This window comes from Schistocerca gregaria, chromosome 6 (genome assembly GCF_023897955.1).
Source record: "Schistocerca gregaria isolate iqSchGreg1 chromosome 6, iqSchGreg1.2, whole genome shotgun sequence".
In the NCBI taxonomy this organism is placed as follows: domain Eukaryota; kingdom Metazoa; phylum Arthropoda; class Insecta; order Orthoptera; family Acrididae; genus Schistocerca; species Schistocerca gregaria.
The window spans coordinates 284,849,550-284,876,318 of record NC_064925.1 but is presented as its reverse complement, the minus strand read 5'-3'; the positions used below and the strand labels follow the sequence as shown (position 1 = coordinate 284,876,318).

The following is a 26,769-nucleotide window of genomic DNA, read 5'->3' as shown; positions in this document are numbered from 1 at the left end:
GTACTAGCATCAAAAGGAAAATTTGCTTGTTAAAGCTATAAAATTATGAGACAGAATTGCTTCTTGAGCCATTTGGGGTCTGTCCAGCCAACTTTCCCTACTGTTACTGTTGAATGGTGGAGTTCCTATTCCTTTTTCAATGTTTGTAATTGATGGCATGCAATTAGCAGAGATTGTGATGCAGTAATGGCCATTGTATCAAGTTGTTTTTAGATGGTTCTGTGTGATATAGCTGCTAGCATGTTGTCTGTCATGTGTAAATAGTGTGTGATTTGACGTGGCTCTTCTGATGAATAAACATTCCAAAAATGACCTCTGTATAGATAATTCTTGTGTTGCACATTCTGTGTGCAACTGCCACTCAAAAGTATGGAATCATTCATCAGCAAAAGGCCCTGCGAAACTGTTCCACTCACGAAGGTGATGGGATTGTTCTCTCTCTCTCTCTCTCTCTCTCTCTCTCTCTCTCTCTCTCTTTTTCTCTGGATTGAATTGTGCATGTCGTTGCCACTGCTGTTGATGCTAATTATGTATTTTTTGTTCATATGTTGTGTCCAGTCATTAGTTCTATTAATGATTTTCTTAAGTGGTACAATTGCATATTCAGTCATTTACAATGTTTATATTGTGACATGAACTGCAAATTTTGTATGTGAGTAGCTATTTAGATAGTTACCTATTGAGTATCACATAAGCTTCTATAGATTTTTATTTTTTAGAGAATCGGTAGTAAATTTTTCTGTACTGCATAACGTTATAGGTCTAATTCGCTTCATGTGCATAAAACGTAAAATACATCTTTCGAAAACTGCAATGCTTTACTTACTATTAACAAATTGTGTAGTTGGTATACCATGAGCTCCCTCTTTCACATTAAACACTGGATTCTGCTAATATTGTATCTACAGTTCTAAATGAATGCTACTCTGTGGGGTAGCTTGGCATTCTTCTCTCATTTATGTCCATGCAACAGTAAAGCCAACATCATAACTTTTAAGGGCTGGCATTAGATTCTTTTGTTAGAAGATTTAGATTTCTTTTTCTTTGCTCATAAGCTTAACATTTGTTTGTTCCTGGAGCTGCAACACATTTCAGTATGGCCCACGGGACATACTCTGGCATAAGTATTACAGCCTTACCCTTTCTGCTGTGGCGACAGTGGCCACTTTCCTATTACTGTCTCTTTCTCGATTCATCAACTTATGGAATATGCACCATATTGTTCACCTCCGAAAGCCAACTGTCAAATTCACTTCAGAAGCAACTTGTGAAGTGAGTCAAGAGGAGGATATGAAAGGAATGGTCCAAGATACCATAGATAAGATTATACATGCTGCAGAAGTAATTGCACCCTGTTCTTCAGCTTTTCACTGTCTGAAATCTGCCCCATAGTGGTCTGCAGAAATAGTTGCAGTTATTGGAGAATGTCAAGGAGTACATCAGCATCACAAATGCCATCCTTCTACTGCACATTTAATACCATTTAAGATACTTCAAGTGAAGGCAAGGTTTTTAATTAAAAAAGGAAATTAGGAGTGTCAGGAACAAAATGTCTCACTTGTGATAGTTAAATCTGCCACATTTGCAGCCATACACCATTGACAGTATTTCTGGCGTCTCCTTCTGTGGCAACATTTGAGGTACTTTGTCATCGGATGAAATGGTGGGTCAGTGGTTAGCGCTGCAGCTTCTTAATTTTGCATTACGTGTTTGGAAGTCAATTACTTTTTTATTATTTTATTTTATTGTTTCTCATGTATCTGCCCACACTCATAGAAAGTCACTACATTAGTGTTTCTTATCAAATTAGGGCATAATAGAGCTTTTATAGTAGTTGTAAAATTACAACTGGATTTCACAGTGTGTGTCTCACATTTATTATGTATTTGTATGTGGTATGAGGGGTTAAAATCTTTTTAAATTATCATATTCTGATATTTCATTCTCATATCAATTCTTGTATTAATTCTTATATTTTATTCATATAAGTTATTCTTCAGGAAGATTTGATGTATTAGCTTTGAAGATAATGATAGAAACATTCGAAACACAGATATTGTGAACACTACAAGCATTGCTCGAAGGCAGGTTTGCATAGTAACATTACTCACATGAATCTCACTTGCAGAAAGAAAAATCGTTAACATTGGTGAAGATCTTATGGGTTAGCAATAATTTTGCAGCAAGCCATTGCTAACGGACCGCATTTCTAAAAACTGGCTCTTGCAATTTATTATGAATCAAGATATACTACAGGAATTTCACCGAAAACAACTTCAAATAATTTTCTCATTCTTTTCTTTTCTTTTTTAATTAATTCATCTTATGTACAATTAGTAGATGAATAAGGTCAACATATATCAGTATACATTGGAAAACATCCACATAGTAATCTCCTGCAGACATGGGTATATAAATGAAAGACAAAAATAAAAGCGATAATCGGGTTTCGAATGTTGTTCACAAACCTAAGAAACTGCGATGCTAACCACTAGGCCGTCATTTCATCTGAGGATATCATGCAGTAAAAGGCACATAAAATGCCTGGGAAATACCATGAAAACTTTTGAATATCATTTTTTTCAGCAATGGTAGAGTATCTACAAATAAACCGAAACAGGTGTTTGCTCAATTTCACGTCTTCCACTGAGTGTACTTTCTGAGAAATCAGTGTATGGCACTTCCAGTGTTTTCCACGTGAGTGAAACTACTACTACTACTACTACTACTACTTCTATGCATGAGACCTTGAATCCTACATTGGTCCATTTAGTGAAAGGAAGTTCCACATCGCTTCAACAGAGTGTCAAGACACAGCTCCTGGTCCCAATAAAATCGAAAATTAAATGATTAAACAGCTTAGTAACACCAGCATAAAACATGAACTCTGGTTCTGCACTCAAATTATATGGGAACAGGATATTACTATTCCTATCCTTAAACCAGGAGAAGACCCTCAGATTTTGACTACTTATTGACAAGTCTCTTTAACAAGTGGGCTGTGTAAGTTTCTTGAAAAAAATGGAAACCAATGACTGTCTTGGTGCGTGGAAGGCAGAGGACATTTATTGCAGTTCAAAGTGGCTTTCAAGTATTCTGATCCACAATTGTCCATCTGATTCAACTGGAATCGGCAGTGTGCAATGTTTTCGCACAATGTCAACATCTGATCACTGCATTCTTTCACTTGGCAGTAGGCATAACGTACCAACAGGTACCATCGCAATATGCCTACAGTACTTGAGTGGAGCTTTCGAAGCTGATTACCCACTTTTATCCTGAATTTACCATCCCTCCAACTGTTCTTGGTCTGGGTAGATTCCGTCCTCAGGAACGAATATGTATAGGAAACGGGCCTTCTCAGGGATTGGTTGTTAGCATTTCGCTCCACATCATCACAGCCAATGGTATCAGGACTGCAGTGGGATTCTCATTTTCATTGTCTACTGTATGTGAATGATCTTTGTTTGTATTGGAGCTCCATATTATTGCACACTGCAGAGCACCAACTTCAAGACGTCATACAGTAAGTGCGCAACTGGGCCCTGAATCATGGATATCAATTTTCTCCCACAAACTAAATGTCGTGCACATCTGTTAACTCAGGAATGTACATCCTTACCTAGAACTTTAGATATTTAAGATAATTATCAGTGATTGTTCTGTCTCAGTTGCACACTCTTTTAATTTGATTATGTGTTAATCACTCTGGATCGTCATCATATCCAAAACAAAGTAAAATTATGTATGTAACATCTAATATTTTGCAATAGTAGGAAAGAAAAGAACTGTAAATAAAAGTAGAATTCACCTACGTAATTGCATCAGCAACACGTCTTATATTCCCAGAGCAACCTATTATAGCCTGATCTGGTGATATTCTGTCACACTTAGACATTAGCTTGTTTACAGGGTTCTCTTTCCTCGTTTGTTCCGTCATATTAAGTGTGCTGTTGACGGTTCTCACATGTGTATCGTGTTTGATTGGTTTAGCTCTTTGATGTTACATCTCTTGCTGTTGACACCTCGCTTTGGCTTGGACACAGTGTGGTGTTTTCCTCCCAGTTTGCGAATTCATATTTTTAAACCGGCATCATGGGAACAAATTACTAAACATGGGGCAACCATGGTTACTTATCAAATAAATGGCCAAAAATTCTGAGTTTCAGCGACTTCAAGTAATTGTCTACCAAGCAGAAGTTCTAGCTATAGTCTACATAATCATCTTGAGAAAATTCAGCTGCTGTATATGAGTAGATAATTGAGATAATTTTCATTCATTGTTCCCTCTCAGTTGCACAATTTCTTAATTTGATTACAAGTTTCAATCACTATGGATCATTTTCAGATCTAAAACAAAGTAAAATTAAATATGTACCATCTAATATTTATGTTGTTGTTGTTGTTGTTGTTGTGGTCTTAATTCCAGAGACTGGTTTGATGCAGCTCTGCATGCTTCTGTATCCTGTGCAAGCTTCTTAATCTCCCAGTATTTACTCCAACCTACATCCTTCTGAATCTGCTTTGTGTATTCATCTCTTGGTCTCGTACGATTTTTACCCTCCATGCTGCCGTCCAGTACTAAATTAGTGATCCCTTGATGCCTCAGAACATGCCCTACCAACCGATCCCTTCTTCTAGTCAAGTTGTGCCACAAATTTATCTTCTCCCTAATCTATTCAATACCTCCTCATTAGTTACGTGATCTACCCGTCTAATCTTCAGCATTCTTCTGTAACACCACATTTCGAAAGCTTCTATTCTCTTCTTGTCTAAACTATTTATCATCCATGATTCACTTCCATACATGGCTACACTCCATACAAATACTTTCAGAAATGACTTCCTGACAGGGAATGGATTTTCTCTGCCTCATGATGACTGGGTGTTGTGTGCTGTCCTTAGGTTAGTTAGGTTTAAGTAGTTCTAAGTCCTAGGGGACTGATGACCATAGATGTTAAGTCCCATAGTGCTCAGAGCCATTTGAACCGTTTTGAACTTCCTGACACTTAAATCTATACTTGATGTTAACAAATTTCTCTTCTTCAGAAACGCTTTCCTTGCCATTGCCAGTCTATATTTTATATCCTCTCTACTTCGACCATCATCAGTTATTTTGTTCCCCAAATAGCAAAATTCCTTTACTACTTTAAGTGTCTCATTTCCTAATCTAATTCCCTCAGCATCACCTGACTTAATTAGACTACATTCCATTATCCCCGTTTTGCTTTTGTTGATGTTCCGTTTATATCCTCCTTTCAAGACACTATCTATTCTGTTTAACTGCTCTTCCAATTCCTTTTCTGTCTCTGACAGAATTACGATGTCATCGGCGAACCTCAAAGTTTTTATTTCTTCTCCATGGATTTTAATACCTATTCCGAATTTTTCTTTTGTTTCCTTCACTGCTTGCTCAATATACAGATTGAATAACATCAGGGAGAGACTAAAGTCCTGTCTCACTCCCTTCCCAACCGCTGCTTCCCTTTCATGCCCATCGACTGTTATAACTGCCATCTGGCTACTGTACATATTATAAATAGCCTTTCGCTCCCTGTATTTTACCCCTGCCACCTTCAGGATTTGAAAGAGAGTATTCCAGTCAACATTGTCAAAAGCTTTCTCTAAGTCTACAAATGCTAGAAACGTAGGTTTGCCCTTCCTTAATCTAGTTTCTAAGATAAGTCGTAGGGTCAGTATTGTCTCACGTGTTCCAACATTTCTACGGAATCCAAACTGATCTTCCCCGAGGTCGGCTTCTACTAGTTTTTCCATTCGTCTGTAAAGAATTCGTGTCAGTATTTTGCAGCTGTAAACTGTAAGCAATATAAAATTGTAAAATAAATGGATGTGGAGAGGTGGGTAGGAGATGGACAGTAGCAGGGATGCTATGGGGTCAGTAAAAGAGGATCTTACATTAAAGTTTCAAAAAGTCAATGTAAAAACCTTCTGTTAAGAAACCGGAATGGATGGAGTGTGACAGTTATCGTTAATTTGCTTTTGTGTGGTGGTGGTGTTGCATGGTGCACAGTTTTGCAGTATGTATGTAAGCCAGTCTGCAGACAGGCCTGCTGCTAGGACATTATGAGGGTTGATACGCTGCCATTCTCTCTTCTCGGTAAGTGGAGCTGTTGATCACAAGTGTGCTGCAGTGAAGTGGACGGTTGGAAAAGGCTTTCAAACTTCCTAAAAAGTGCACATTAATAAAATCGTTGGGATGATTTAATGTGTAGCCAGGCACTTGCAGATGGTGTGTAAACATTTAAATTTCTTCAAGCACTGTTAGGAGGTGTCTCTTAGGTTTATTGTGGAGCACTTCCAAGTGCATTTCAGTAGTCCCAACAGCATGCTTCAATGTTAGAAGGTGCTCACCAAGTGTTGTTTTATTACTAAGAATTGAAGTTTGCTCTTTGTTGTGTATTTCTGACATCCTCCCTGTTTTACTTACGTAAACAGTTTGACAGTTTCCACACATTTGTTCGTATACACCAGCTGCCATGAATTTTGAGGCTTTTATATTCACAAGGTGCCTCAGTCTGAAGTGAGTAATTTCATTAGTTTTAAGCCCTATATACGAATTGATATTGTGAAACTGACTAGCAGTAACTTCAACAAGCATCCTAACTCATGGGCATTTACATGACTTACTTGCCTTTCTGTCCATGCTGCCACAGATTTTACGCTATTGTTGACTTAGTTTTCTGTAGTAATTTAGGTACTGTTGAGACTGGATAACCATTGCCACTGCAACTTCCTTTGTAATAATGATTTCTTTATTCCTCTCTTGCTTGCTCAGTTCACAGTATGCAGTGTGTGGTGATATCCGTACATCTGGGTAAGATTACCCATTAATATGGGCCCCATAGGGAGGAGAGTAGTCTTTCGAAGGATAGGGGGGAAAAATGCAAAGGGACAAGAAAGCTCTGCGACAGTCGGGTCGGATAGTGAGGGCAGTAGTGGACTCTTGCTGCCTGCGACAGATCATGCAAGGGTCGGATTGTGTTAGTGGTTGGGCATTGTGCATCAGTACCACAAGTCATGGCCAGGTTTGTCATATAATGAATCTGTCCTGTTGCCCGGGGGGGGGGGGGGGGTGTTCACTGCTCCTGGCAACAAAGTCTCCTGGGCCAGTCTCCTGTAACATAGTAGTGTCATCATTAGTTTGTCGATTCGATGCTCCTTGAAAGAATTGGTGAGTATGGTTTCTGTTGGGAGTTGGTTTGTGTATTGTGTTAGATTTCCCTGTGACTGCTAGTTCTTTTTGGGTGCAGCTCAGCCAACGATGTTAGTCATTGGCTGTTATGCAGGTGCTCGCCTTATTGTGTCAGTTGCATGATTGCATACATATTATAGATGGTTAGTCCATAAACTCAATGCTATAGATTGTTAGTCCTTAAGGAGCAGTGTCTTTGGGCCCTTGAGTTTCCATTCGTGGTTGTGATCAATTTCTTAGATGCAGGACGTGAGGGATGATCAAGTAACTATATTTTCTGTATGGTTAATTGGCGTGCTTTTTTAAATACTTCTAAGAGTGTCTCCAAGCAGTATTCATTGTGAAGGTCCATTGTACGAGTATATCTGGACGCATTGCTTATGAAGCGTAAAACTTTGCTCTGTATTTTCTGAAGGCAGTTCAGGTGTTTAGCTGCTGCATCTCCCTAGACAGGAGCTGTATACGTTATCAGTGGTCTAATCAGTGTTGTGTAAATGGATGGAGGCACTCTCCTACTCCTATATGTTGCCGTCTCAGGTAAGCTTCCAGTCTAGCCAGGTGCCAAGGTATCTGACTTTGGCTCAGAAGTGAATTGGGCATGTATGTAGTGTTATCTGCTTACAGACTTGGGGGTGTTTGTGCAGTAGTTTGTTGGCGAGTAAATAGAACTGCCTCACCCTTGTTGACTTTTACTTCACTACACCATCACTTCAACCAATGGTTTCATCTTGTGCGAGGATGACCGTGTCATCTGTTTAAATGCCTACCATTGTGTTGCTTGTTGTTGGGATATTGCTAATGTAGACATTAAACAAGAGGGGCCACGGATGCTGCCTTGTGGTACCCCACCTTGGATAATATGTTGTGCTGATTATTTGTCCTAAAAATATCCATTGTGAAACATCTGTTTGAGTGGTATGAGTGTGCAAGACTAAAGTCAGTCTGGGGAACCCAGTGTCTGTAAGTGTGTGTGTATGAGGTCACTGTGCCAGATAGGCTTTTTCAATGTCCAGGAACACAGTCCCAGTTGCTTTGTTTATGTTGTAGCCATGTGTTATGTACTCTACCACTCTTGGGAGTTGTATTGTTGAGTGGTGATTCCTGAAGCCAAATTCCTCCCTTAACAGGTTGTTACCATCCATACAAAACAGAGTGAATCTTTTTAGTATTATCTTCTCAGCAACCTTGCTGAGCATGCTCAACAGGCTGGGGCTGTAATTTTGTTGGCGAGTGCGGTCTTTCCCTGGCTTTCTCAATATCAGGATTTCGGCCGCCCTACAGTAGACAAGGAAGTGTTGGTGTTTTAGGATTGCATTTGTGATGTGTGTAAAAGTATTCGATAGCTTTAGTCTTGAACGCTTGGAGGACATGGTTTTGAATGCCGTCATGACTAGGGGCTTCCCTAGGTGAGGAGTACTCAGTAGCACATGTAATTCCGTGTGTGGTTGTGCATCTGATTTTGATACATGCTGGCTGGGCTACAATACGTGTGATCATCTGATCAGTTTCAAGTGTGAATGCTGTGTTGGAAGGAACCAGATTCCATGTGAAAGATCCTACTAGTGTGGTGGCCATGGGCTCCACTTCCTCCTCTGTGGAGTATGTGGGCCATTTTTTCCCCCATATCAGGAGACAGAAAAATCAAAACTCAGATTTTCTGACAGAAAAAAAACTATATACAGACATGAACCCATAAACGCTAGACTTGCGTGCCAAAGTTAAGCTTCACAAAAAAGGACAGATCCATGAGGGTTATATCCAACATGAGACAGAGTTCTAATGGCCTGATAAATGCTATGCTAGCACAGTGGTTGAAAACTCTATACACATTTTATGTGCAGTAACATTCTAAAAATAAATACAAAAGTTCCGGGCAAAGTTGTAGAAGCAGTTCCACCAGGTGATTCCATCTTCGCAACCCTAGATATAAATTTGTATACTAACGTGCCTGTCTGCGAGGCACTAGAGGTAATTGAAAACAACCTTATGACACACAATAAATTGGCCTTAGGAGAAATAGTTGAATTAATGGAGCTTCTAGAACTGTTGCTAACCCAGAACTAATTCACATTTAATGGTAAGAAATACCAACATCCTGAAGGACTAGCCATGGGAAATTAGCCGGCATTATGAATGGGATTTTCCTTAATTGTTTGGAAACCAATTTTTCATTAACAACCTTGCAGCAGCCCACAAAATTCTACACTGTTGCCATTAATGTGGATGGTGCAATTTTGTTAGTTAAAGGAGATCAAAGTGATGTTAAAGATATAGCAGAAAGTATAAGTGCTGTCACTCAAATATTAGGGTTATTGTTGAGCATGAAAATAAAAAATTAAAAAAAACATAAACTATATTGACATTTTGGTTACAAGAAAGGTAGGTAAACACCCTTTTAGCATGTACAGAAAACCAGCCTGTGTAGTCATTATTATTGACAGTCCTGACACCTAGAAAGAATCAAGATAACATATTTTTGATCCATGATTAATAGGCTATTAAAACTGTTGCAAAGTGAGCATGAGGGGAATAAACAATTACTATTATAAAGCAAGTTGCAGTGAGCAATTGTTATCCAGTATCAACGGTAACTAAGTTACTGCAGAAAATTAAGGCAACAACAGTGTAAAATCTGTGGCAGCATGTTAACAGGTCAACAGAAAGGCAAGTCATGTAAATGCCCATGAGTTATGATGCTTGTCGAAGTTACTGCTAGTCAGTTTCACAATATCAATTCATATATAGGGTTTAAAACTAATGACATTATTCACTTCAGACTGATGCACCTTGTGAATATAAAAGCCTCAAAATTCATGGCAGCTGGTGTATACGAACAAATATGTGGAAACTGTAAAATGTTTACGTAAGTAAAACAGGGAGGACATCAGAAAAACACTACAAAGAACACACTTCAATTCATAGTAATAAAACAACACTTGGTGAGCATCTTCTAACATTGAAGAATGCTGTTTGAAAGATTGATATGCATTTGGAAGTGCTGCATAATGAACCTAAGAGACACCTAACATTGTCGGAAGATATTGAAATGTTAACACATTGTCTGCCAGTGCCTGGCTACACATTAAATCGGCCAAATGATTTTATTAGCAGTGCATTTGTTAGAAAATTTGAAAGTCTCTTCCAACCATCCATCTCACTGCAGCACATGGATGATCAACAGCTCCACTCACTGAGAAGAGACAGTGGCAGCATATAAACTCACATAATGTCCTAGCAACAGTGTTACTTATAATCCATCTTGATTGCACGCATCAGTGTGATGCAGCATGTGAAAATTGCTGTGTTTGGGCGGGTTACTCCTCTAACAGAAATATCAAATCTGAAGACGGTTCTAGACGAACCGAAACTTGTCATTTAAAAAACATTTTGCAATCAAGTCAGATTATAAGTAACATTGTAAAATCACTGATTGTAGCTATCCTATCAGACATTGTCTGTTTTTGCAAAATTCTAGCAGCAGGCCAGTCTGCAGACTGGCTTAACAGTCACACTCCATCCTTTCCAGTTTCTTAACAGAAGGTTTTTACATTGACTTTTTGAAACTTTAGTGTAAGATCCTCTCTTACTGACCCCGTAGCATCCCTGCCACTATCCATCTCCGACCCACCTTTCCCCCTCCATATATTTTATAATTTCACTATTTTATACTGCTTACAGTTTACATTTGCATTTTTCTACACTACTAGTGTTTCAACAAGAATTTTTACGTAATTATACATTCTATAATTTTAACACAACCTCTCTTGTTGAACTCATGACATCCCCACCAGTCCCTCCCTGTTTCCTTTCACCTCCTCCAGTCCTCCAGCATGTACCTATTTAAAACATTGATTACAGTTGCAAAAACAGTACTCGGATAGGTTGTTCTGAGCAGGCAAGATGGGTTGCTCATGCACCAGGCACCAGCTACTCATAGCAAACTATTTAATCACAGTTTGTCAGATGCTATAACCATTCCGTGTTACTCAACTCTCTCTCACAACCAGCAGCTCAGACTACGTGCAAATCTCCCAAATATAGGTAGACCAGCTTGGGTATGATTGTTAGCTCTGTGTGAGGTCCTCCACTAACTACTTCTAGTCTGTGTACATAGTTCCATCTTGGCATCCCCAGTGGTGTGTACCCAGTCTTGTGATTTGGATGGATCTCTTCCAGAGCTCTAAGGAAAAACATGACCCCAGAATTTCGTTCGATTCTCCATGTTTACCACAATTCGTCATGCATTTACACAGATGGCTTGAAAGTCAACAATAGCGTTGGTTATGCTTCTGCACATTTAAGCAGGCACAAGAAGTATTCTGTGCCGAGTGCAAGCAGTGTATGCACTGCAGAGCTAGTTACCAAACCATGAAACTGCAGTACGTTAAAACTATCCCAGCAAAAGACATTGTTTGTACCAATACCACGAGCTTCTTAAAAGGCAATGCTACACCAGAAAGTTTTTGGTTACTGACATCTAGCCTATCTCCACATCCCAGATACTTGTGTATGTAGGATAGCAGCTGACAAGTCATTCCTGATGGCAAGTGGATTTTATAACAATATTCGATGCAACTCAGTGCATGATGCCAGGGTTGGATGTGGTGTCGGTAGTTCTCACTGCAGTGTGCTCCCCAAGTGTCCTGAAGCTATTTTCTTCCTTTTTACTGTCACACTTTTTAAAAAAGTTTTATGTACATGTTTTATTTATGTAAATGTTTAAGCTAATTCGTACTCTGAGCTGTACAGTCATCATTTTATCACCCCATTTTAGTCCCACTGACTACAGTTTTCCTTCTTGGCTTATCCTTCAGTGATCAGCTACAGTTTTAGCGGCCTGAATTTTATCTCATTTTAAACCATTTGACTTAGATTACTGCCTTGCATCTTTTCAACCATGACAACAAAGTCACAGACCCTGGAGCTGACTGTTCTCCTTTTCTCTTTTCACATAGCCATACATGAATTTTCAGTGCAACAAGGGACTAATAACCAACTTGTTTAATCCCTTTAAACCCAAAATCACCACCGTTATCACGATCGTCATCATTCACAATAGTTTCACAAAGGACACCTTATCATTATCTTTGTGAAATGTTGCCATTGTTGAAGCATGAAGACATAATTCACAAATGTTTTATTGAAATAGCCTAGTTTGCTGTAGTTTAGATCACAAATTCTGTAGTAACCACGTAATATACAAAACCGATCCCAGTGACACAAACATGGCTTCGTTCATTCATTCATAAACCTCTGAACAATAAAGGAAATAATCCTTTTGAGGCTCCATACGTAACAAGACAAAAGAATCATCAGAAGGTGCAACATCAGCGAGACACAGAACAACTGATGTAGGTGAAACAAACAAAAAGAACATAGGGAGAGTTAGTTAGCGCTGCTCCATGCATACATAGGTGCGAGTTGCTGGTAGATGTTCGGTGGAGACCATGTCGTGTGCAGACTTCCTACAGGTGGCCTCTAGTGGCAAGCATGCACTGATACATTTGGCAATTGATTTAAATACACACACGCATTGTGACACTATGGTCGGCATATTGACACGCACATGCACTAGTAGCAGTCTTCCTCATGCCCAGGGGGCACCCAGGCTGTGCGGGCACCAGAGAATAGGACTGGAACACACGGGCGCGCCTGAGGATGTTGGGCCCACATGGAGCCCGAAAATGGTAGCAGGGAGGAGGGTGCCTTCGTCATCTCTGTGTCATCATCATCAGCAGCAGCAGCAGCCACCTTAGCAGGCAGGTGCCATTTTGGAGTAGACGGAACTGGATCCACCAGTGACGATGGCTTAGGTGATGATGGCGAGGGGCCAGTGGAGGTGGCCCAGCCAAGCGGCTGGCTCGAGGCCGGAGACTGACCAGCACCCAGTACAAGGAAGCTTGAACCCCAGTGGGTCACATGTGGAGACGGCAAGTGGGCACTTCCATGACAGGTGAAGACAGGCTCAAAGCAGAGGGCAGCAGGGCAGGCTGCAGCGATGTTGGAAGCGTCCAGCGGCGAGCTGGGGCACAAATGACCAAAGTGGTGTGCCACCACCCTGTCAGCCATAAGGTCGTCACAACGGCGGTGTGCCTGGCATAGGGCAACAGTGGCCGGAATCGAGTTGGTCCAGTGGCTGAACCCTTGCGCCCACATTGGCGATCGCAGCACAAAGCAAGCTGCAGGTGCAACGCAGGCTGTGGAAGGTGGGAGAGCGTGCATCCTGCTAACCGTGAAGTGACTCAGCCGGGCTCAGGTCCCCCCCCTCCCCCCCTCCCATAGGCATGAAACAATAGGTGCTCAAAAAAAAAAAACAAAGAAAGATGTCATCTGGTGAAGAATTCACAACAAACTTTTTCTTTTAGGACTTGAACTTACACACTAGTCGTACTGCCTTGCCGTTTGATTGGGGGTGGAATGGCGGAGCTGTAAAGTAACAAATGTCTTAACAGGAACAAAACAATTTGAAAGGTGAGAGTTATAAATGGGGGTCCATTATCGGAAACTATGCCACAAGTCAATCTCTCAGCAGGAAAAAAAACCCTCAAAAGCATACAAATTGTGACCTCAAGAGATATCGGTGAACTCTGGAGGATGTAGGGAAACTGGGAAAATGTGTCCAAAACCAAGAACCAATAGGTAATTCAAGAACGGACCCAGAAAGTCTCTGTGAAAGCTTTCTCGTGTCTGATGTGGAGTGGACCAGTGGAACAGACACGCTGGGAGCTGCTTGTTTTCGGACACCCTCTCACGGGCCATGACAAAGCAGCCAATTTTGCCATCAATCCTTGGCCTAAAAACACGTGTGCGAAACTCCCCAACAGCCTTGGTGGAGAAGGTGTAGAATCTCATACTGTAACTCTGAATAAATGACTACTATGGGAGAGAGGTCATCCATGGACAACTATAAAACACTGTCAAAAACAGAGGGCAACACCATAAGGAAAAATAGTTGTTCAGGGGGTCCAAAACCCAACCTGGTGGTTTATCTGGCCAGCTCTGTTGAACAAAGTGAGCCACCTGCCAGAAAACTGTGTTGACGGCAATGGCAGCTGCTATGTGTGAGCTCATAATTGGGAAACCATTGACCACAGCCTGTGTTTCAGTATCAAGAAAGAAGCAATGCAATTCTTCATTATCAAAGTCTGGATCAGGCCCCACAGGAAGGCGGGGAAGATCATCTCCATTGGCATGTTTAAACATAGGTCGAAAGTGGATTTTGTAATTAAAACAAGAAAAGAATAGCGCCTAGCATTGCAGGCGGTGTGCTACCTTATCAGGCAAGGAAGTGTAAGGGTTAAACAAGGAAACCAAGGTTTTATGACCATTAATAAAGCGTAACTGGAGCAATCCAAAGAAACATAAAATTTCCGGAGAACATAGACTATGGCAGAAGCCTCCTTTTTCCAACTGAGAGTAACATTAGAGATGAAAGCTACAGGTCATTCAGAGCTGTCGGTGTTTTGGTGTGCTAGGGCCATGACGAGGCCATACTGTGAAGCATCAGTCTCCAAAACTATGTGCTGGTCCAGAGAGAACATAGCTAAACCGGGGCCCAACAGTAGTTTGGATTCAAAGATTTGAAAAGCACATTCACGATCCAGTCTCCAGCAAAAAAAGTACATTCTTGCATAACAAGGTATTCAGCATGTTGGCCAATGTGGCTGTCCCTCCAGGAATTTATGGTAGTTGGCTATCTTTCCTAGGAAGGCCTGACGGAGCTCCTTTGTGAACAAGGGTGAGACATAGACGTAGCAGTAGAGATGTGGTCTGGCAGAGGGTGAACCCCAAATAAAAAATTGATGATTGAAAAAAACTGAGATTTTGCAAGATGTCACCGTAAGCTTGTGGACCGTTAGACAGAATTAACAAAGTGCGCAAATTTTTCAAGGGATTGGTCATAGAGGAGCCATGACAATGATATCATCCAGATAATTAATGGAATCGCTGTAAAAATCATTGGAAAGTGGCTGGTGAGGTAGCCACACCAAAAGGAAGGTGCAGACATTGATGAAGACCAAAAGGAGTATTCAAAATCAGAAATTGCTGAGACTCTTCATCCACACAAACCTGCAGATATGCTTCAAACAGATCAATTTTAGATAAGTACTGCCCACTTGATATTTTTGCCAATAGTTCTTCCTGGCATGGGAGAGGATATGTATTCATTATCAACTGCGTGTTGACAGTAGTACTGAAGTCACCACATAGGCCAAGTTTCCCCAACGGCTTCTGACTACAACTGGCAGAGACAACTATTCACTAGCCACAACAGATTGCACCACCCCTAGAGATTGAAGTCTGCCCAATTCTGCTTTCACTTGATCTTTCAGGGTAGCCACGGATTTCAAAGAATATGAGCAGAAAAAATTGTAGCACACGCTTTACTTCCGAAAACTAATCCATAAACTGCTGTCAGTGTTTCCAGTTAAGAATACAGTACCTGATCAGACACAAGGTGAATTGCATTGGTGATAGGAAATCCAAATGAAATGTGTCCATCCTGGTCAAATTCTCAACACAGGCATCAGCAACCACCAAAATGTAATGGAATGAACCACTGACTTGTAAAAGGCAGATGCCATAAATTTTCCCAACAGCACAATGCTCTGTTTGTTATAACTCACCAACTTCCGTGTGACCAGTGTCAATAGCGGTAAGCCTAAACTCCACATAGGTTAGAGAATTCAGTAATGTCACCGCAGCACTTGTGTTGACCTGTAGCTAGAGCACTTTGTGAAAAACACTTAACTCAGCAAACAACTTGGTAGAAGTCACAAAGTTTACTTCCATGTCCATATCCTGAGCAACCTTTAATGAACAACACAGTGAAGCAATGTGGCCTTTCATCTGGCAAGCATTACAAATAGCCCAGCACGTAGGGCATGCAGAATGTTCCTATTGGACAAAACAGAATGGACAAGACGAAAACAGAACACTGACCCTTGGGCTGCAGTGGTTGTGGCTGCTTGGACGAGTCTTGGTCTGCTCGGCACGGGACCGCATGTTTACCCCTGCTACTGCCACTTCCTCATGCAAGCTGCCTGTCATTCTAGTGGACACATCTTGCGACACTACTGCCACATTGCCTCACACTTCAGTTTGGTCACCCACTGGCCAAGAAACTTCAAAAGATTGTGCTGTTTACAAAACTTCTATTAGTGGGGTGGGTTTTCGCAGAGTAAAGCCTTCTGGCATACTTTCTTGTCCAGATCTGAACAGATAATTGTGTTGTGCACCATAGAGTCTGCATAAGAGTCATTGTCGTCATCAGTAATGAATTGACACACGTGGCTGAGTATGTGAAGTTTGGCTGCCCAGGCTCTGTATGACTGGTGTGGTCTCTTGCAGCATCGGTAGAATTCAACTCTCACTGCTATGATATGCCTTCATTTGCGACGATAGTTGGTCAATAATTTGCACATGTGATTAAAAGTAAGAACTGCTGGTTCTTGCAAAGGGGCAAGTTGGGACAGTAGTTGATATACCCTAGGTGTAATCTATGGGAGGAATAAGGCTTTGAACCAATTCAAGTCTGTCATACCAAAAGCCAAAAAATACTATCAGAGTCTCTTTTCGTAAGCTTCCCAGACCTTGGCTGATTCATCATATAGAGGAAAGGTAGGTGGATAGACCTGTGGAACAGTACCCTGCCTGTCAGTGGAAGCTGACAGAGTGGTCACCGCTGAAGTAAGCTCTTCAATCAGGGCCAGTAGCATGTCATCCATAATGAGTAAATCTCATGAAATCGCACTTAAAGACTGCATATGCAGAAACCATTCTAAACTCGTTGGCAGTTTTGTAGTAACCATGTAATACATGAAACTGATCCAGGTTATAGAAATGTGGCTTTACTCAAACCTCAGGACAATAAAGGAAGTACATCTCTCATGACTCCACACTTAACAAGACAAAAGAATCGTCAGAAGGTGCAACATACGTGTTACACAGAACAACTGATGTGAGCAGTACAAACTAAAATAACATAATGAGAGTGAGTTAGCACTGCTCCATGTGTGTGTATGTGCAAGTTGCTGGTAGAGGCCCAACGGAGACAGTGCTGTGTGCACACTTCCTATAGGTGATCTCTAGTGGCTGGCCCACACTGATACAGTAATCAGGTGATTTTAAGTACAAACATGTGGTGACATTACAGTTGGCGCACTCGTACTCTCATATACTAGTAGCAGAATACAGCACATTCCATCATATAAAATGTACCTGAATGTTCAAAAAAATTTTATCTTGCAAATACACTGATATCTGTACCTATCCATGAGTAAGAGTATGCAATACAAAAGTGTTAGTAACGTGTACTGTTGCAGGTTAGGAAGCAGCATCAGCTGCTTGTCAACTGCTGAAAAAGATTCTCAGTTACTGCTTGTATTGAACCCACAGAAACATGGAATGTACATTTGGCGTTCTCCATAAAGCAGTTGACTGGTGAAAATGTGCATCATTATCCATGATTGTTTTGATGAGAGAGATGGATACACATGCAAACACACAATTCTTAGTTACAGAAGATGTGCATACTGACGAAAAAATAAAAGGATGGCTAGCAGCAAACCACATTAGAAATACTGCAGCTGATTACTTCTCGGATGTATCTGTTAAATGAGAAAAAACAAAAATATAAATTTTTGTGCATCATTATACTTCACTGGAGCTCATTATTTCTGTTTGTATCTTTCGTGAAATAAACATTGACTCAGCTCTGCATGTAAATACTGTGTAAATACCTCTGGTGTTTCATGTTTAATGATATACTCAGTCACAAGAAACAACGCTATTCCAAGCAGAAATTCATACTCATTCCATGATAAGCTGTAATAAAGTTGAATACCAATTCTGTCAAAACCCACTAACATGAACTTCTCTATTAAATGCAAGAAAGTACGAAAAATGGATGAAATCTAAAATAAAGTAGAATACAAACAGTATACTTATAATGCATTTAAATTGAGTATTCTGAGCACAGATTCGTAGGCGAGAACAAATGTCCACAAATGCTATGCAACAAAACCAGCTTCTGTTTCGCATAAAACTTTGTCCACACCATACACACCTGCATACCATACCGTTACTCAGCTTCCTCTGGAACAGCTATTTCATAACCGGCTACGAGCGACGCGGCCCTACGGGATTCACGCACAGGATTGCCTCTCTGCGATGGTTATGGATGGTCTTCGTTTTCCATCACGGTTGGAGCAGATTTCCACCTTGGCTCCTCTGGGGACCGACTTATTTTAGATTTGACTAAGTTTAAGAAAGATAGTACACATTCCAATCTAAGTTTTTTAACATTTTAGATGTGTAATGCGGCTTTACCATCATTTAAACTGATGGCTCCTAACAGGAGAATGTCCTTGGCTGTTCTTTAGTGTTCTCTGATCATGTTACCCGGATTCACTTCCCTGATGAATATACCGTTTTCACAGCAGAGCTCCATGCTATCCTGAAGGCACTGGAGCGGATGAACCATGTTCGGGGCAATCGATTTCTCCTCTGCTCCGATTCTCTTAGTGCCTTACAATAATTGCAGAATCTGTACCCAACTGAAGAGATGGTCTAGCTGATATATGACCAACTGTACTTGCTCCAACGGCGGGTTAAGGAGATGTCCTTCTGCTGGGTGCCTGGTCATGTAGGAATATGGGGCAATGAACAGGCTGACCGAGGTGCCAAGGAGGCCTGCAGAGAGCAGGATGTGGTCCAGTGTCCTGTTCCTGTGCAGTCTGTAATTTCTGCACTCCACAAGTAGTGCATGGAGTTGTGGGAGGAAAAATGGCCTGCAGTGACAGCCAATAAACTGCGGTTGGTGAAGTCAACAACTTGGCCGTGGCGTTCCTCCTGCCGGTTGCTCAGGCAGGAAGAAGTGACCCTCACGCGCCTTCGGATTGGGCACTGTCCTCTTACACATAGCTTTCTAATACGGATTGAGGATTCCCCATTTTGTGATGCTTTTGGTGTGCACATCTCTGTCTGCTACATTTTAACAGACTGCATTTTATACCTTGATGCATAAGTTGGTGGGGATCTGCCCTGTGTTTTAGCTAATGATGAGACGTGTGTGTCTAGGGTTTTGAAGCTTTGTGATGTGTCTGGACTCTGGCCTAAACTTTTTAGGCTGGAGGTTTTAGGGTATTGCAAAGTGGCTGGCTCCTCCCTTTTTTCCTTGCTCTCAGCCAGCTGCTTCCATCTGCTATATTGTTTTAGCTCCCTCTACTACTTTTTTCCTGTGTTGTCCATGTTTTACTGCTGACGGCATGCTTTGTCCCACACTTCGGTGTGGGTAGGCACATATTTTTCCAAGCTTGTTACCCATGTTTTACGTTCTGTTTTATCTTACTGTTCTGAGTATTTTCTTGACACCTGTCTCAATTTGTTACTGAGCAGGCACTGAAGACCTTGCCATCATGCGCCATACAACCCTCTGCATCATCACCATCTGTTTCACATGAAACAAAAACAAATATGAAATCATTTACTTCACCTAATATTGCAGATGCAAGCAAAAATCGGCCAGAATATGAGTAACACTTTATTCATAATGCAAAATGAAACATGCAGTACACACACCTGGTCATAATCAGGAACATAATATTGTGAGAACGGCTTCTGTTTTGAACAACACCAAAACAGATATGGAAGACTTAAGAGAGATAATAGGTTGATAAACTTGCAGCACTCAGTGTTCAGGCAGCAAACCAAGTTTGTGTTACTGAAAATGCCTATGCGAGTTTCACCTGCTTGTCCCCCACTCCCCCTTGTTTACCCTCTCTCATTCCCCACTCCTTTAATTGCCAGGAAGTGGCAAATAACCACGTAGATTAGAGGAAAGTGGGATCATTCTATCTATATTATAATAACACATAATAAAATGTTGAACTTTTCATAGCCATATTCGTAGCTTGCGTAAATTTGTGTTTCCGTTCTGAGAAGGCCTCTGTGTATGTGATGGAATTTTCCCCGTGCATTCATTCTTTGATCTCTGCATATTTATCAAAGTAGCACATCAATAAATGCCTTAGTTACAAAAAAAAATATGTATTCATTGTTGTCAAAGCAGTGGATTAGTCCCCATAGTAACTGGTTGTGCGTACTGAATTGTAGTAAACTGCATTGTGTGGTTGTAATTTGTGGTAGACAGATGATAGTTATTCCCCGTATCAGAAGTTTTTTCTTCAAAGTTAAGTTACGGCAATTCTAATTGTCAGTAGGTATTTATGTGTGTTCCATTAATGTGCTTGGTATACAGGGTGTTTGGAAATACCTGTTACAAACTCCTAGGACTTGTAAAAGGGAGTGATAATAGGAACCCATGTCCAGAAACAGTGTTTCCGTTCTAAGATACTTTCAGTTCAGATGTTTCATTCACCCACTTCTGCTTGAGAAATTGAATTAGCCATGAGTAAAGTTATTAGGTAAAAATTCAAAAGGAAACGTAACAAAATATCCATTCATCACTTGGTCTGAATTGAAACCACTGTAGAACAAAAATGGTAAGTTTCTGGACATGGGTTCCTGTTCAAAATATTATGTACTGACTCCATCTACAAATCCTAGAAGTTTGTAATGAGTTTCCAAATGCCCTGAATGTTGCAGTCTTACTGTAAATTTTGTTTTTATTACAGCATACTTATTTTCAAGTGTAATGCATATATCAGTGCCCTTTATTAACTGTTCTCTCCCAATACACATGTAAAATTCACTGCACAGGATCTTACAGTTGAAGTCATGCATACATTAAAGGCTATTTCACATAATATTGAAATCGCTGTTGATAAGTTTTAACTTAAAAATGTAGTAAGAAGAGACTGCATATTTCGTTGCTGAAAACAACTGGTATCACATTGTCTTTAAGTCTTAGTCAACTAAAGCAAGCAAGCATTATTATTAGTAGTAGTATTAGTAGGAGGAGGAGGAGGAGGAGGTTGAAAAATAAACATGTCACACTAATACTTTCCGACTGTTCACAGGAATCACATTTATTTTGAATGGATCAAGACGCCACTGTCTTCACCTTATGTTCAGCAGCCGTAAATGATGAGAATCATTTTAATTGTGAAGAAATAAATGGTCTTACTCCACTTAATGATACTTTTGCAGACTTGGATGAAAATAATAGTGACACTAACAGTCGCAATTGCTCAACTCCAGACATTCGCTACCCAGAAAATATTGGCAGCCACTTAGAAGTCATGGGCATTGAAAATACCTGGTAATTAACAATGTTTGTATGACCATTATATATCATTAAGTGATAGTTTTTATAAAGAATAAATATTCCAAGAAATGTATAAAGTTGCCAGTTGCTAGTTTCATGGCATAATCAATCCACATGTACATCAGTGTGATTGCTCTACATTCACATTTAAATTTATCTTAGAGGGTTCAGAGAAACAATTTCAGACTATTTCTTGACCATTCCATTTTCAGGTAGTTTGTGGGGAAAATGAAGACATAAATGTTTCTGTATGACCTTCTATTTCTCTTATTTTATTACAATGGTTATTTTTCCCTATGTAGGTGATATTCAATAAAAAAGAATTTGTATTTGGAGAAGAAAGTCAGTGATTGAAATTTTGTGAAGAAATACCATTGCAACAAAAAAATGCTTTTGTTTTAGCAACTGCCACCTTAGATTCACATATCATACTGCCACCTTAGATTCGCATATCATATCTGTTGTAACCCTATACAGTATGTGCGCATGATCAAACTACAAGTACCTCCATGGCTGGCCTAAAGAGGCCCACTTGCATCGGTGCAGACAGCACAGCATGGCACAGCAAGTGCTGGGCTGTGTGCCAACAGCCATATGTAAGCTGGCATGCCAGTCTAATATTTAGGTCACAGATGTACGGTAATGTCCTTCTTATTTAAGTGTGTTAGTACATCCCTGCATGTGGAAACAGAAAAAAAGTTCATTGGCTGGAATTCTGATATTGTGGTGTGCAATGTTACAGTATTTTTGGCTTCAAGGATGGGATTTTACTCCACATCGTCAGTTTCTCGTTTTGCTATGTCAGTGAATGAAGTTTTGCAATATCTTGTTGAACAGCAGTGGCCCTCTCACCAGCCAGCAGAAGTCTCTCTCTAAGCAATTTGTCTGCTCCGTTAACATGCCTGGGTTCGCTGCCACTAACAAGACCCCCACCATTTCCTCCATATAATGATTCTATGAAAGATTAGGACACGTAAGAAAAATTCCTTCATTAACATTTCCGAGCTTGTGGAGTCACCGACCTCAACGTTTGTAAGACTTTCTGTCTTGGATTTCTCCTTGTGTTTATCATCTTTTGTGTCAGCTGGCTGCTCTTCAAGAACCTGCCAGTCTCTCTTTTGATGAAATGTCAGTTGGTCTCTGCTTATTACTGCAAACATACTGATGCTATTGCAGCTCACGTTGAGTTCTACTGTTGTCAAAAGTAGCCACATCAGTCGTACAGAGCTTGGGCTACGGGACTTCAGTGTTAGCTGTCGTTGCCAGTTTGTTACTGAAGCTCTCCAGGACTTGTATGCTGATTCAGTGGTTAGTGATTCTAGAACATGCCCAGCCCCTGATATAGAAGTTCAAACATGCTTTAAAATGTGAAAATCCCTCTCACAGAAGCTTTGTGAACATTGACCAGTCATGTGTAGTATCTAGGGAAGCAGGATCTAAGATAGAAGCTTGATGTGATGTAGACACCATTGCTTCTCATCATCGCCGCTGTCGTTTAACTTTGGGACAGTTTTCTACTCCAGTAGTGTATAAAGTAGTTGTTCGGTCTGTGACCTTTCTAGTGGTGGACGATGCCAACACTGAACACTTATTTAGATTAGAAGTGTCAAAATTTTTAGTTTCTCTATTTTCAACGAAGTGTGTCCGTTACTGGATAAAGTTCTATGCCAACAACTGGATGTGCTCTGCTTGGAATTTTCCTCCGTGTTTTCAGAATGTTTAGGGTGTGCTACCAATTTCTAGGTTCACATCACAATAGCTTTACAGGAGCAAGTCAAATCACAACTCAATTGACTTATATCCTTGAGTGTTTTCACATCTCTCTCCTCTAGTGAATGGTGTACTGTGTTGTTAATTGTTGCAAACCCTAACAGCAAGCTTTGGCTCTGTGGTGATTTTAAACAGTCTGTAAATTCGTGGACTGTTCTTGATACCCATCCCTTACCCCATCAGGATGATGAACTCATAGCAAAGCTTTCCAGGGGGTCAATATTTTTCCAGAAAGAGACTTGTCAGAGGACTACTTGCAACTGCCTTGGATGATGATTCCAAGCATATCCTCATAGTGAATACCCTCTTCAGGCTATACCAATAATACTAGGACCTGCCATTCAGTGTAGCCAGTGCCCCTTCTACTTTCCAATGACTTTTGGAGTGACACACAGCCTCTGTGCCAGGGTAAATGATATTGTTGTTTCTGGTTCCTCAGCAGATGAACACTTGAAAAAACCTTTGTGCTTGCTTCACTGTGTTGCAGGCTGCTGGGACTGGCTGTAACATGGACAAATCTCAGTTTTTTTTCATCCATCTGTCCTCAGTCTTGGTTTTGAAGTCTTGCATGCTGGCATCAAGCCTTTATGCCAGCATGTTGATACTGTTGTGGCTTTGCTGCATCCTACCAGTATCAAGGAGCTGCAGGCTACCAATGTCAAAGAGTTGCAGGCCTTTCTTGGAAAGACTGCATACTACCATAATTTTTTTCCTAATTCAGCCACTGTGGCTCCATCTTTTCATGTCCTCTTACGTAAAGGTGTTCCTTTTCTCTCGCCACCCACCTGTGAGCATGCTTTTACCCTGTTGAAAACAAAATTATGCTCAGCACCTTGCTAGGTTACCTTCTAACCAGGCCAACATCTTGTTTTGGCCACAGACACCTCTCAGTATGGTCATGTGACTGTTCTCTCACACAAATACGTGGGTGGTCCCAAGTCCCTATTGCTTACACTTCCTAAACACAGGTGCAATAGCACTACTCACAGATTGAAAAAGAAGCTCCTACTATTGTGTTTGTACAAAAAGTCATGCTTTCCTATACTGTTCTAAATTCCATCTGGTTGCAAATTATAAACCTCTGCTTTCTGTTTACCATCCTTGGGTATATCTACCAGACAAAGCAGCCCATCACTGGCAACGCTAAGTTCTGTTATTGTTGTAGTATAGCTACAAGATTCATTTCTGCACCACATGCTATTATGTATGCTCTTTCTCAGTTCCCAATTGGTACCTATCCCATTTGATCAGGATGAATTTGTGTTTCCATTTAGACATTGAAGCCCAAAACATCGTGGATGGTTTTCTCATTACCAGTTCTCAGATTTCAGCAGTTTCCATAATTATTGTGCTCTCTGCCACTGCCTCTCAGTTCTTAATGGTGGATTACGTTTGGCTACTGAAGATTCAGATCCGGGGTTTGTGATCTTGTCCACACTGCAGCTGGATGTCATGCACCTTCTACACTTGAACCTTTGAGGTGTTTCTTGTACACTCATTGCCCCTCAATTTCATCTTCACTCCATTGGCGAGTCAGAGCAGCTGATCTGTACATTCAAACTCAAATGGAAAAATATGCCATGCTGTCTTCTCCAGAGGAAGCCCTCGCAAGGTTCTTGAGCTCTTATAGGTTCACTCCAGTTGGCAACTGTAGCCCAGTAGAGCTGCTTCATGGCTGCCAGCCCCGTACATTGCTTCATCTGCTCCTACTGACTTCTGGATGGCTCTTCACTGCAACTCTGTCTGGGCTCAGCCACCTGGGCCAGCAGTTTTCACCAATGCCCTAAGTGGATACCAGCAGCCATCCATCAGGAACAAGATCACCATCTCTTGGTGTCACAACATTATGGCCACCCCTGCCCAACGTGCCAGAGGCCCTGCCCTCTACGACTGCCTCCACCATCAGCACCAGCCCCCATAGACTGACTTTGTTCTGGTTGCCACCTCTACCGGATGGCATAGGCAGCTCCAGGTTTCCTCCATATGTGCAACCCCTGCTGCCACTGCCGCCGCCATCATCATCTCTGCTGTCTCTGTCGCCAAGTGCGTGCCTGGATGCGGGTGTGAATACAGTGTCTCCACCACCGGTGTTCTGTTACTGTCTCTCACACGGGTGTGTGCCGTGCCTGCCCATGCCCGCACCATTTCAGACCGTATTCTCCTGTGACAGCACGACACATACCCCAGCAGTTATCCCTTTCCAACAAAGATGTGGGCATCTTCATAATTAATGTTTTACAAAGATGGAAGGACTGTTGTAAGCCTCTGAAGTTAGTACACCCAATCGCAGCACTTACCTCTAGGGCCAGATCTGAAGAAGCTGCCTCACATCGGTGCAGATGGCGCAGTATGCACGCCAGGGTCCTCAGCCAGACTAATGTTTAGGTGGCAGATGTATGATCCGTGTTAGACTGTGCGTTAATGTAGAACTCGTAAAGAGGGCTTCAAACTTTTTATTGTTGTTGCTTTTGTGCCATTTTGATATCTTGTGTAAATCATTATACAATTCATTTTGAACTCCTGATGTTTGTAATGCATGGTGAATCATGGCATCAGATGCAGGCCGCCTAAGAGGGTTACTCAGATTGTCCCCTAAAAGCAGTGGTCCTACTCGTATAACACTTCCATTGGGAACCCCAAATATCACTTCAGTTCCACTAGTTGACTTCCTATCAGTAACTGTGGAGTGTGATCCTTGGGAAAGGGCATCACTAATCCAATAGAACAACTGAGAAGCACTCCATAGACATGAAATTTGATTAAAAGCTGATTGTAGGAAAGATGTCAAAAGCCTTTGCGGAAATCTAGAAATATAGAACAAATTTGAGATCCCATGTGAGTAATACTCATTTATTTCATATGAATAAAGAGTCAGTTGTGTTTCACAAGAATGATATTTTTTGAATGTGTTCTGGTTATGTATCATTAGATCATTTCCTTCTGTGTGTTTCATGATGTTGTAACACAGTATATTTTCCAAAATCCTACTACAAATCAGTGTTGATGAGATGGATCAATAATACAGTAAAATACTTCTGTTTTCAGTTTCAACATTTTGTTGACATGACTTCTTTAAAATTCCTTAAATTGTTTATTAATGATTCTGTCAGCAGTTGCAGTATTTATATTAGGGGAGTAGTTCAGAGTCTTACAGGTTCATTTTCAAGCCTGGCCTGCTGAGGCTGCACTGACAGTGCCTCATATTAATAATAAACATCAGAGTGGCAACACATGCTTTATAAATGTTTAGAGAATAAATCCACACATCCTCTTACCAAGTCGAATTCAAACTTCTATTCCTTTTCCCCTCAATTTTTCCACACAGTTTTTGTGTATGTGCATGAATGTGTTAATCTGTCAAAATAGTAGTGAATTAACATCAATCAACAAGGTAAAAAAAAATTATGATAGATACCAACCTGACTCACAACGGTCTGAATTCAGATCATGTAAGTATTTAAATGTCAAACTTATTCTCCTGTATGTGTACTAATGTTGCTTGAAACCACCATCCATTTTGTCTCGGGCTTCCCTTACCTCTTGGAATTCAGCCATG

General features: G+C 40.9%; 1 protein-coding gene across 5 annotated transcripts in view; it reads left to right on the top strand.

The window, feature by feature from the left end:
* The window catches only part of LOC126277951 (uncharacterized), a 183,826-nt gene that overhangs the window by 27,519 nt on the left and 129,538 nt on the right, over positions 1–26,769 (top strand). For all 5 annotated transcript variants that reach the window (XM_049977549.1, XM_049977554.1, XM_049977550.1 and 2 more), the window contains exon 2: positions 21,196–21,437. In XM_049977549.1, the coding sequence (XP_049833506.1) occupies positions 21,214–21,437 (224 nt within the window). In that variant the 5' untranslated portion in view covers positions 21,196–21,213. The remainder of the gene's footprint in view (positions 1–21,195; positions 21,438–26,769) is intronic.